Source organism: Euprymna scolopes, chromosome 12, assembly GCF_053919585.1.
Source record: "Euprymna scolopes isolate OS-2025 chromosome 12, ASM5391958v1, whole genome shotgun sequence".
Lineage (NCBI taxonomy): Eukaryota > Metazoa > Mollusca > Cephalopoda > Sepiida > Sepiolidae > Euprymna > Euprymna scolopes.
Window position 1 is genome coordinate 68912972 of NC_136493.1, and position 12063 is coordinate 68925034.

Consider the following 12063-nt stretch of genomic DNA (forward strand, 5'->3'; position numbering starts at 1 on the left):
CTCCATTTGAAACATGCATATCCATTTTATTTGCAAAAATGTATCAACATTCTAATTATGTACAACATTGTGGAATATGTTGTCATGACATTAATGTGTGTCATGGAGTTACAATATTGGATTTAATGATAAATAAAAATTATTTTTGTAGAGCATCTGATATAAAATCAGAGTTAAATTATATCCCATTTCAAAAATAACATTACATAAAAATTACAAGATTTAAACTGATTTAATTAAACAAACTTTGACTTAATACAAAATTATTAAATTTTGCATTTAAAAATAATTTTTTTATCATTATTAAAACATTAAAATGTCCAAGTTATTCTAGCCAGGTTTTTTCTTTTTGCAACATAAAAAATGTTATAAAAAAAATAATGAAAAGTTATTTATGACTTGCATAGACTGCAAAAATTCTGAGGACAGATCCTAGGTGATTGGTGTTTCAAATTACTGTTTGAAGCACCTGCCCATTTCTAGCCACACTGAAAAGCTATGATCTGATAAAACAGCTGTCTGTGAATGAACAAATAAATTTTTTTCACTACCTTTGGTCGGGCTTTCTAGTAAAGGAGATCACTTGATCTCACTTAGCATAAATGCATAGTTTTCTGTTATGGAATAGAAAACCCTTGGAAGCTGATAATTGTGAATACGTAAGCATTTGTAGATTTTTCTTACATGATGTCTCCATGATTAAGGTGATCAGGTTTGAAGCACCCACCCATTTTTAGCCACACTGAAGAACCATGATGCGATAAAACAGTTGTTTATTCATTAAATTAATGATTTCAAGAGTAGAAAAAGAAATGACTGATGTCATCATCTGGAATCGAAACCATAACAGTCAGCACTCCAGTCTTAGTCATTATTCAATGCTTCATTATCGTCTGAGCTATTTCTGGATGAATAAAAATGTAAAAAATTAAGTGACATCAAGCTAAAAATGTGTATGTACGCATGCTCTGAAGTAAGTCAATTTATTCCTACCAAAGTCAACTGTTTTTTTTTGTTTTTTTTTACATTTTGAATCCTTAGCAGCTATTTTTACAGATTAAAAACTAAATCAGAAGTAGGCCACATGTCTAAATATCTGTAGACCAAATATTCTGAGAGGAGCTTGATAGAGATTTTTCACACACACACACACACCGACAAAGGAATAAACTTTTGATGATTGAATTTACAATGAAAATGCACTAAATATGAAGATATGTTCCTTATTGCTTTATATATATACATATACAGTGATGATCATATTTATTGGCACGGTAAAATAAAAGTTAAATTTTGTCTAATAAATTCTAAAAAAGGGATTAAATTAAAGAAAATAACAAAGTATATTATGTATTTTTAACTGGCCTTTCCGATGCAGCAATCGGATTTTAGAAAAAATAAATAACAAAGGAACAACAAACATAATTGCAAAAAACCCTTGTTCAAAATTATTGGCACGGCTTTGTTTTTCTTTTAGTATCAGTATAATATCAATCAATTTCCGGTTTACGTGCTTTCTGAACTTTTTTATAGCCATATTATGCTTGTTTAACGCTAATTCAGTGAATAATTTTTTTCAGATAATTTTTAGATAGCGATTTATTTAAACTATTATAAGTGACTAAATTATAATTTTCAATCGCCATGGTTAAAACTAAGGAACACAGCGAAGACGTCAGGAAGCTTGTTGTAGCATGCCATACCAATGGGGAGGGCTATGATAAGATTTCAAAGAAGCTAAACCTTCCCAAATCCACTGTTAGAGCCATAATAAACAAGTTCAAATCGCAAGGCCACGTTATGAGTTTAGAGGGTAGAGGGAGAAAAAGGATTCTTTCCCCAAGAGATGAACGGAAAATTGTTCGACAAGTAAAACAAAACCCAAGGATCTCTGTTGGGGAGATTGTTGATGAACAGAGCACCTCTGGAGTGAATGTATCTCGACATACAGTTGGTAGAGTTTTGAAGAGAGCTGGTTTAAAAGCATGTCGTCCGAGAAAGACTCCCTTATTGAAGCCTATGCACCTGAAAGCAAGGCTAGCCTTTGCAAAACGTCATATTGATAAAGATGTTGCATTCTGGAAACGTGTTCTATGGACTGACGAAACGAAAATAGAGTTATTTGGCCATAATAAAGTGTCTTATATTTACAGAAAATCTGGCGAAGCTTTCCTGCCTAAGAACACCATACCCACAGTGAAGCACGGTGGAGGCAGTTTGATGTTTTGGGGATCCTTTGCTGCCTCTGGACCAGGGCGACTTGTTAAGGTCATAGGTAGCATAAAAAAGGAAGATTATGTTAAAATATTGGATGAAAACCTGAAAGACTCTGCTAAAGAGCTCTCACTTGGTCGTCGTTGGTGGTTCATGCAAGATAATGACCCAAAGCATTCGGCTAAACTGACTAAGAAATGGCTTGAGGACAATCATATTAATGTTTTGGAGTGGCCATCACAAAGCCCAGACCTTAATCCAATTGAAAATTTATGGAGAACATTAAAATTGAGGGTAATGCAAAGGAAGCCTAAGAATCTTATTCAATTGGAGGATTATTGTCAGGAAGAGTGGGCTAAAATTACTACTGAAGAGTGCAACAACTTCGTTGTAAACTATGAAAAGCGACTGAGGAAGGTAATCAAGGCCAAAGGCTACACAATTGATTATTAAATAAATCGTGCCAATAATTTTGAACAAGGGTTTTTTGCAATTATGTTTGTTGTTCCTTTGTTATTTATTTTTTCTAAAATCCGATTGCTGCATCGGAAAGGCCAGTTAAAAATACATAATATACTTTGTTATTTTCTTTAATTTAATCCCTTTTTTAGAATTTATTAGACAAAATTTAACTTTTATTTTACCGTGCCAATAAATATGATCATCACTGTATATATAATTTTAATTTTTATCTAAAGTTATTTTTGAAGGTCCTTGCTAATGAAGCCAGAGACGGCTTCTGTTGCTGAGTTTGAATCTATCGACCGGTGTTAATTGTGACACCCTGCACTGATGATTCCTGAAAGGATGAAACACTTGTGTCTGTAGGTATTTAATAATTATTATAGTAAATAATTTATATATATATATATATATAAAGGAAATTAAAATTTATGGAAGATTATATAATGCAGAGGTGTAATGAATAGACACAAACTAAAGCAAATTAAGATATGTAATGGTGGAATATATATATATATAAATGAGATAAGTCACAAGAAAATTGGCCCATATTAGAAGCCCATATTTGTGGATATTGGATTGGAAAAGGAATTTTTCTGAATATTTACCAATCCAAAGCCTGCTGAATCCGGGAATTCTCGCACTCAAAATATGCATACATGACTCAACGTATAAGGGTTTGGAAATTTACACATCCATGTACGTATTTCATTATCGACGGAAATATATGCAATGGAATGGAACATTAATTCAATATTTGATGCACTATCTCCGCACCTGCCAGGATTCTGGATTTCTTCTACCAACGGATCATTATATCGCCGACAAGAACGACCATTATCATATGCCTTTCGAAATAACAGTATGGACAACCAAACATTCTTGATATATCAGATTACTGATTTTTTCCCTGATTCACTACTCCTCTGACCTGGCAGTAATATCTCGGAAAATATTGAACTCATTCTGATAATGGACTGCCCAGGTTGTATGAAATCCTTTTTTCTCTGACTCTTATTCACCATTCAAATAACATTTTCAATATATATGCTGAAAAGCAAAATACTTGTTTAGTCATAGCAGAAAATTCTGCTCATTGCATTTCATTTCCTCTGAGATATGAGCCATTATTGAAAATCCATAAAAAAGCATAATTTTTCTCTATATATTCCTTGTTTCAAACAATAAATTCTTAACTTAAATATATGTGCATATATTTTGATTTACAGAATTTAACTTTTGTTCAGTGCAGTTGAAAGAAAGATTTGTGTTGTACTATTTTCGGAAATCATCCCTTCGTCAGACATGTATTTAACTTTCAAACATGCAAATTATGGCTATTGTAAAAGTGAGCAATTCTGCAGAAATTTAAAATTATTTTATTTGTTTTAAATCTATGAAATTATTTAAACTTAATAATATAGAGCTTGTGTTAACATTCAATATTATTTATTCATTTTTAATATTTTATATTATTGATTTTTGTGTAATTATAACTAATTCTCATTTTTTTTTCCAATTTATTTTCTGCGATCTTAAAACAGTTAATGTTTAAATTTAACTATGAATCTCTGTCTGGATGCTTTAAATTTAACTTTATTTAAATGTTTTAAATTTAACTATGAAACTTTGTCATATGATTAAAAGGAGACAATTTATAGTAATGGTTAACACATTAATACAAACATGCATGTGTGCGTGCCCACATACATATGCAGATAGACATCCACATACATCAATACATACATGTATGTTTTTCAGTGTAATTATTTCAATAAAGATTGGGCCTTTGTTCCAAGTTTAATGTTTATTAGTTAATTTTATATGATGTGCACTTATATTATGAATATTAATCTAATTCATTTGATGTGTTTTGGTGAAATTAGTCTAACTTCAATTCTTTTTCATTTTATGTATTTATTATTTATTTTATTCCATATACAATCAACTTTATTTGTATTTATTTAGGTTTCTTGAGTAAGTTTTTATTTATTGCATTCCTGCTATGTGCAATTTTGCAGAAATTGAAACAGATTTGGAATAGCTTTTAATCTGTTAATCATGAAGGGTTAATGTTAATATTCTGTTTAACATTTTTAAAACATTATTTAAGTTTTGTTTTGCTTTATTTATTTGATATTTGCTGTCTTCTTTCTAAATCCCTATATAAAGAGATACATGTCATTGACATGAAATTATTAATTATATTTATGTATTATATATACAAGGTGTACAAAAAGTCACTAAAGAGTTTTGAACTTAAATAGATTCTTTATTTTTGATGATATCTTTCTTTATTTTTGATATCTTTCTGAAATTAAAAAAAAAAAATTGCTAAGTTCAAACAATTTTTATAAAAAATATTGTCTTTAAAATGTTGCTCATTTTCAGCTTCGCATATTTGTGCTCTTTCCAAAACATGACAGATTGCAGAATCTCTGGATTGCAATTTAACTCCCTTATTTCGTTCCTGATATTTTCCTCCAATTCTTGCAAGATTTGGGGTTTGTTACTATAGACTCTTTCTTTAAGACATCCCCACAAGAAAAAGCTGGGGCTAGTCAAGTCTGGGAAATGTGGTGGCCATTTAACATTGCCATAGCGAGAGATACTGTTGTCGCCAAAGCATTGCCTGAGAAGCTCCATGGTGTCTCTTACAATATGTGTCATTGCCCTGTCTTGTTGGAACCATAATTCGGGCCCATTTTGAATTTGTGGGCACAGGATGTCTATAATCATAGTTCAGTATCTTTCCAGTAACAGTGGCAGCATTTTCATTTTGATCTTAAAAAAAATAAGGTCCAATAATCTCCGCCGTTAATGCACACAATACGGTGCATTTGATGGGATGCAACTGCTTTTAATTAACTGCCCTTGGATTTTCAGGGTACCAAAATCTGTAATTTTGTTTGCTACCAAATCCATTCAAATGAAAATGGGATTCATCTGACATAATCAACCTTTGCAGAAAATTGGGGTCGATTCAGACAAGTTCTTGCATTTGAACTGCATATTGAACTTGTGTTTGAAAATCTTCAGGCTTCAGCTGCACTTTATAAGAAAAGAGTTTTAAACTGTGCAGAATATTGTGTAGTGAGCTTCGACATATTCCAAGTTGTGTGGAACGTCGTCGGAATCGATCTTTCAGGATGCTGCTCCACGCTATCACTCTTTCCCTATTTTCATTTGTGATGAGGTTTCGAGGCCTGCCAGCTCGTAGAAGCTCCTTGGTCTTCAAATCAGAACACAATGTTTCGAATTGTGTTGTGACTTGGTTATCTCTTACATGAAAATCACATCAATAAGCTCTTCGAGTCAAAACAATTAATCCCTGATTTTGAAAAAACAATTTTACAATGTGCATACATTGTTCAATGCTATACTTATCCATAATTAATTTCCAAAATATTCTCTTTAAAATATCTGAAATAGAGGAAAAAAAAATCATTAATGGAAAATGGAAAAGATTTTCAACCTTTCAGTGACTTTTTGGCTACCCTATATATATTAATATACAATAATATATATATATATATATATATATAATTATATGTATATATTATTGTATATTAATATATATATAATTATATGTATGTATGTATATATTATTGTATATTAATATATATATAATTATATGTATGTATATATTATTGTATATTAATATATATATAATTATATGTATGTATATATTATTGTATATTAATATATATATAATTATATGTATGTATATATTATTGTATATTAATATATATATAATTATATGTATGTATATATTATTGTATATTAATATATATAGGGTAGCCAAAAAGTCACTAAAAGGTTGAAAATCTTTTCCATTAATGATTATTTTTTTTCCCTATTATATATATATAATTATATGTATGTATATTATAATATGCATGCACACACATCTACATATATTTATTTATTTAATTTGTTATTATTATTAGATTTAAGCTTATTTATTTTTTTACTTATTTCATTTTTTCCTCTTATTTATTTAATTCTGTATTCAAAATTATTTGTATTATTTGGTTAGCCTGTGGGTCTGATCTCATCCCTGCTATACTAATTAAGAAATGCTCGGTTGAACTAGCTTCAGTACTTTCGAAGCTCTACAATAAATGCCTTGTTGGATCTTGCTTCCCTAATAACTGGAAGATGGCCTTTGTGGTACCAGTGTACAAAAATTCTGGTGAAAGGACAGACCCTCTCAATTAGTCTCCTCCCCCTCTTCGGTAAAATCTTTGAGACCTTAATTTATCAAGCACTAGTCCACCACCTCGCAAAAGTAAATCTTCTGACAAACAGTATGGATTTAGGCAATGTTGTTCTACTGCAGATATTTTAACAGGCATCTCTGAACGCATTTACCATGTATTGGATAAAGTGAACAAAGGCAGGGCTGTAGTCCTTGATATATCCAAGGCCTTTGACAACGTCTGGCACAAAGGGCTGCTAATGAAAATTAAATCGTATGTTATAACTGGACGTATACTAAATATAATTAGATCCTTCTTAGACAATAGAAGCATCCAGGTTGATATTGATGGAAATACATCCAAACAGAATAACATTTATGCAGGAGTGCCTAAGGGTTCAATCCTTGGACCACTATTATTCCTGATATTCATAAATGACCTTCCTGATAATATTGTGTCCGGGATGGGTATATTTGCTGATGATACACTCTTTAACATGCATGAGGGAAGAATGGGTGTATATAAATCTAAGACACAATGGCAGAATCATTAGAAATGAACTTCAAACCATAGTGGAATGGAAACGCAAATGGATGGTAACATTTAATGCTAGTAAAACTAAGCTGCTCTCCTTTAACAATTACAAGACGCCTCTCCAACTACCGATATACATGACAAATAACACCCTACCTTAGAAATCTTCCTTCAAACTCCTCAGCCCAACATTTGCAGGCAACATGAACTGAAACAAATACACTGAGGACATTGTGAAAGCTGCTGTAAAGAAGATGGGTTCCCTCTATCGAGCTAGAAGACTATTCACACCTGAGAGTATCCTGTACCTCCATTCACCATTCGCCTATGCATGGAGTATTGTTGCTACATCTGGGCTACATCTTGGATAGGGTCCAAAAAAGAGTTTTCAATCTAATCGATCCCACTTTTTAAACTAAGCTCCCAACCCCTGCCCATTGCTGCAATGTTGCATCTCTGTGTCTGTTTTACAAATATTTTAATGGAATGTGTTCTGATGAACTTGTTCCCTCTGGACATACATATCCCAGACAAACCTGCTTAGCAATAAAATCTCACCTCTTCACTATTGAGGTCCCTAAATACCAGAAAGCTTTCTATTCAAATAGCTTCTTCCCTAGAACGGCTAGACTTTGGAATTCTCTTCCTGCTATCTGCTTCCTAGACTGTACTGATATGCAAAAGTTCTCTAGGCCTGATCCCAAATAGTGGCGATATGCCTTGTTAGGGGTGAAGGTGAGTAAAAAAAAAATACACACACAAACACACACACACATATATATATATATATATATATATATATATAGAGAGAGAGAGAGAGAGAGAGAGAGAGCAATAATAAATAATTAAAAGGAGCTTATTTTAACACTATTGCAATTTCATGGTAAATCCGATGATCATATAAGAAACATTCTAGCAACTTGATGTTATCACTTAAGCAGTTAATCTAAATAGATTAAGTATTTTTTGTGTCATTTTCTAAGCCAAATGTAACACTGAATTCAAGTCAGCACTGATTTTATATTTCTATAATAATGAAATGGTAGATATCAATATTTAGACATTATCATTTACTATTTTAGAACTTTTAATCTCATATTGGCTGTTGTTATTAATAGATTGTAGTCGCTTTACAAACAGTGTATTTCAATGGTTTTAGTAATGGGTTGGGCTCAAAATTCTATAATGGTTACCAATTGTGACACAAGTACCCAAAGAAGACACAAGACACAAACAGAATGATAACAACTAAGATGAGAAAACTCGTCCGCAAATTGTAAATAATGAATATTTTTCATCGTCAGAATAAACAATTATTTCAATTACTTTTTTAGATTTTAAACCATGAATGTTAATGTGTAAAAGCAAAACTATTAAAAACATGTTGCATATTACTTAGCAGTAATATGCTTTTGGAGTTGAATCTAAATTTAGTCAAATTTAGTTTTTGAGTAGTTTCATTTGTTTCCAGGTTACACAGGTAATCTCATTAGTTAATGTGACTAGATAGAATATAAGTTTGCTCACTAGTGAAAAACTTAGAACAATTATTATGTAGAGTGCGAATAGATTCGTTCAGATTTATGTCCCCTTCAATTAGTGATGGGACGATTCCAATATTTTTCCCGATTCTGATACAATTACCGATTTCATACTAAATTCCCGATTCCGATACAATTACTGATTCCGATTCTTTATAAATCTCTGAATATTTAACTATAGAGTTGTTATTTTTCCTGATTTCTGTAAAAAAACACATGTTAAAATGTGCAGATATTTTCCTAAATATAAAATTACACTTGCAGAGGATGATCTATAGATTTTAGCTTTACTGGTATTTTAAAATCAATAAATATTTATTATTTTATCATTTTTACCAGCAATGGAAGATTTTACTTTAAACAAAATCAAATAAAAAAAAAGACAATTAAAAGAATCGTTTTGGCATCGGAAAATAGGAACCAATTTTTTTTATTCCGATACCGATATTTGTTGATTTTTCCGATTCCAAGTCCCAACACTACTTTCAATCATAATCAGAAGAAATCGATTCATAGTTAAGTAAATAAAATATTTAAAAGTTATAATCAATTATATGTCGCCATCTCGAGAGAAACTATCTAGACCCCCCCCTCTCACACACACACTTGTCTGATCATCAAACGGCTATACAATAAATGAAGAGTTCCTTTTACATTTTTTGCAGATTTTTAACAATTTATGCTGCAGACAGTACTTCACCTTTTCTTATAATAGGTAGACTGTTCATGTTGACGGTTTCTATCCAGCGTTATTCATGAAACTGAAGTTAGCCAATGAGGAGTTAACATTGGGGACACAGGTTGGCTCTTCTTTGTAATAAAAACAGGACTGTTCAAATATTGACATTCAATTTATATAATATTTCATTGTAATGTTAATCTGTTTAATTTACTTCACATATGAAGAGTTCTCATACAAAACATTGTAAATGATATTTTCATAATCTTCAAGTTTCAGATTTGACCGCTTTCAAACATCGGAAAATCAGTTTTTATATGTGATATTTGCTGAATTTTCTTGCTTTCAATTTGTATAGTCTTGTACAATCGAATTTTATGAAATTGTTGTTTTTTCATAATCTAATTTCTCACTTTGAAGAAACTGAGTTTTGAACTTTTCATATTGAAAAATTTCGTTTATAAAGCAAATGAAAAATATTTTTAAATAAAATAGAAACGTTTTGAAAATAGAAAACAAAATCCTAACATTATTGTTGCTTGTAATGTTCATTTGTAATATCTTCATGAGACAAGTGATCATCTGTTATGATACTTCCAGGCAAAGCATAGTTCTGTCGAAACATGTCTGGACATGGAATTGAATTTGGTTCAACACATATCTCATTCTTATCTTTTTTTATTAATGCTGTATGCCTGAGCACAGTAACACCACCATTATTGACCGTTTCGTTGGCTGGATTCTCTAATAATGGGGAGACAGGGATGTTGTTGTGTAAATCCAAAGTTGATGCACATTTGGAACTTTCAAGCATCTTGTTCTGATCCTTCACTGCTTGACAAGATTGCTTCTGCCTATCGAGGGAAATTTGGAGTCCAATCCAGTTTAACAACTTCCCTAATAAGGGCAGGCTTATAGCCTGGTGCATTATTGCAAATATTCGATACATTGGCCCTGAAAATGGGTCTGAAACAGCTGGACATAATATGTTGTTTAGATTCACACCAGATAACTGAAAAAGAAGAAAAAAATGATAAATTAAAATCTGTGGAGGGTCGATCAAAATATGCAAAACTTCTGTGACAGACAAACTTATTAATTGGTTAACAAGCAGACGTGATTGCAATAAATATAAAAGTAAATGAATATGGCTTGAGATGTTTAAAATAATGGCATTTCTAGAATATCTTTTTTCACATGATTCACATGAAATATATTGGCAAAAATGATTTAAAAAATTTCTGCCACATAATTAAATATTTTCCTAATAGAGAACAAAATTAGCTAATGAAATTCCAAATAGCATTAGTGCAGATAATGTTAATAAATGGGATAATTTTAGAAATAATGTTTGAGAAATGAAATTTGAGAATTTATCTGATAAAATAATAGTATTTGATCCATGTTATTCAGATTATAAATTATGAAAGAATGTAAATAATTGTATAATATATGTGTGTTTATATTTATATAAAGTATATATGTATGTTTATATTTATAAAAAGTACTAGCGGGGGTACCCGGCGTTGCTCGGGTTTTTAGAGGTGTGTGGGGGGGGGGGATAACCCTGTTTAAATATTATAAAAACAATGTTAAAAGTGCTAAAAAAAAAAAAAAAAAAAAAAAAAACGGTCTGGTGGTGCCCGGATGTTTGAAAGACCAAAAAAAGTTTGAGGGGGTGGGGGGACGTTCGAACTCGAATCCTTGAGGTGAAAGCGAAAAAAAAAAAAACGTAATGAATTAAGTTAAAAGTGAATTAGGTCAAACATCAATCCCGCAGTGAACTTTGTTTTGGTTTAGTTTCCCCAAGATGTCGGGTTGAAAACCAGTTCCCTATAAAAAAATAGGTGTGTCCATATGAAAGCAATTGTCTGATATAAGGTTTCCACCGCATTGATCAAAAGCTGATTGCTTTCTGGACGTTCCGGCGCGATGCCGAGAACACGCAACGTTTGAATTTACTTTCACTTTATTTATACTAAAAAGCAGGACAAACAGGCGACACGGCAAAACAGCACGAATCTCATAAAAGTCGACGTAAATAAATTTAGACACGATGCGCATTCCCAAATCGTAGATATTATTATCTAGGGGGTATATAAACACTTCTAAGCAATAGTAACCCCCCCCCGACTGTCGTCGAAAAAAGCCTTTTTGAGACATACAAAAATGCATGCACCGCATTTGCCTTTTATATATATATATATATATGTATGTTTATATATATAGTATATGTATGTTTATATATTGGTATATATATATATATATATATATATATATATATGTTTATATATATATATAGTATATGTATGTTTATATATATAGTATATGTATGTTTATATATTGGTATATATATATAGATATATAGATATATATGTATGTTTATATATTGGTATATATATATGTATGTTTATATATTGGTATATATATG

General features: G+C 31.1%; 1 protein-coding gene across 5 annotated transcripts in view; it reads right to left on the minus strand.

Annotated features, from left to right (window-relative positions):
- Window positions 1–9348: 9348 nt before the first annotated feature.
- Window positions 9349–12063, minus strand: part of LOC145291323 (transmembrane protein 164-like) — a 244579-nt gene continuing 241864 nt past the window's right edge. For all 5 annotated transcript variants that reach the window (XM_080137070.1, XM_080137069.1, XM_080137068.1 and 2 more), the window contains one exon: window positions 9349–10644. In XM_080137070.1, coding sequence (XP_079993196.1) covers window positions 10162–10644 — 483 coding nt within the window. In that variant the 3' untranslated portion in view covers window positions 9349–10161. The remainder of the gene's footprint in view (window positions 10645–12063) is intronic.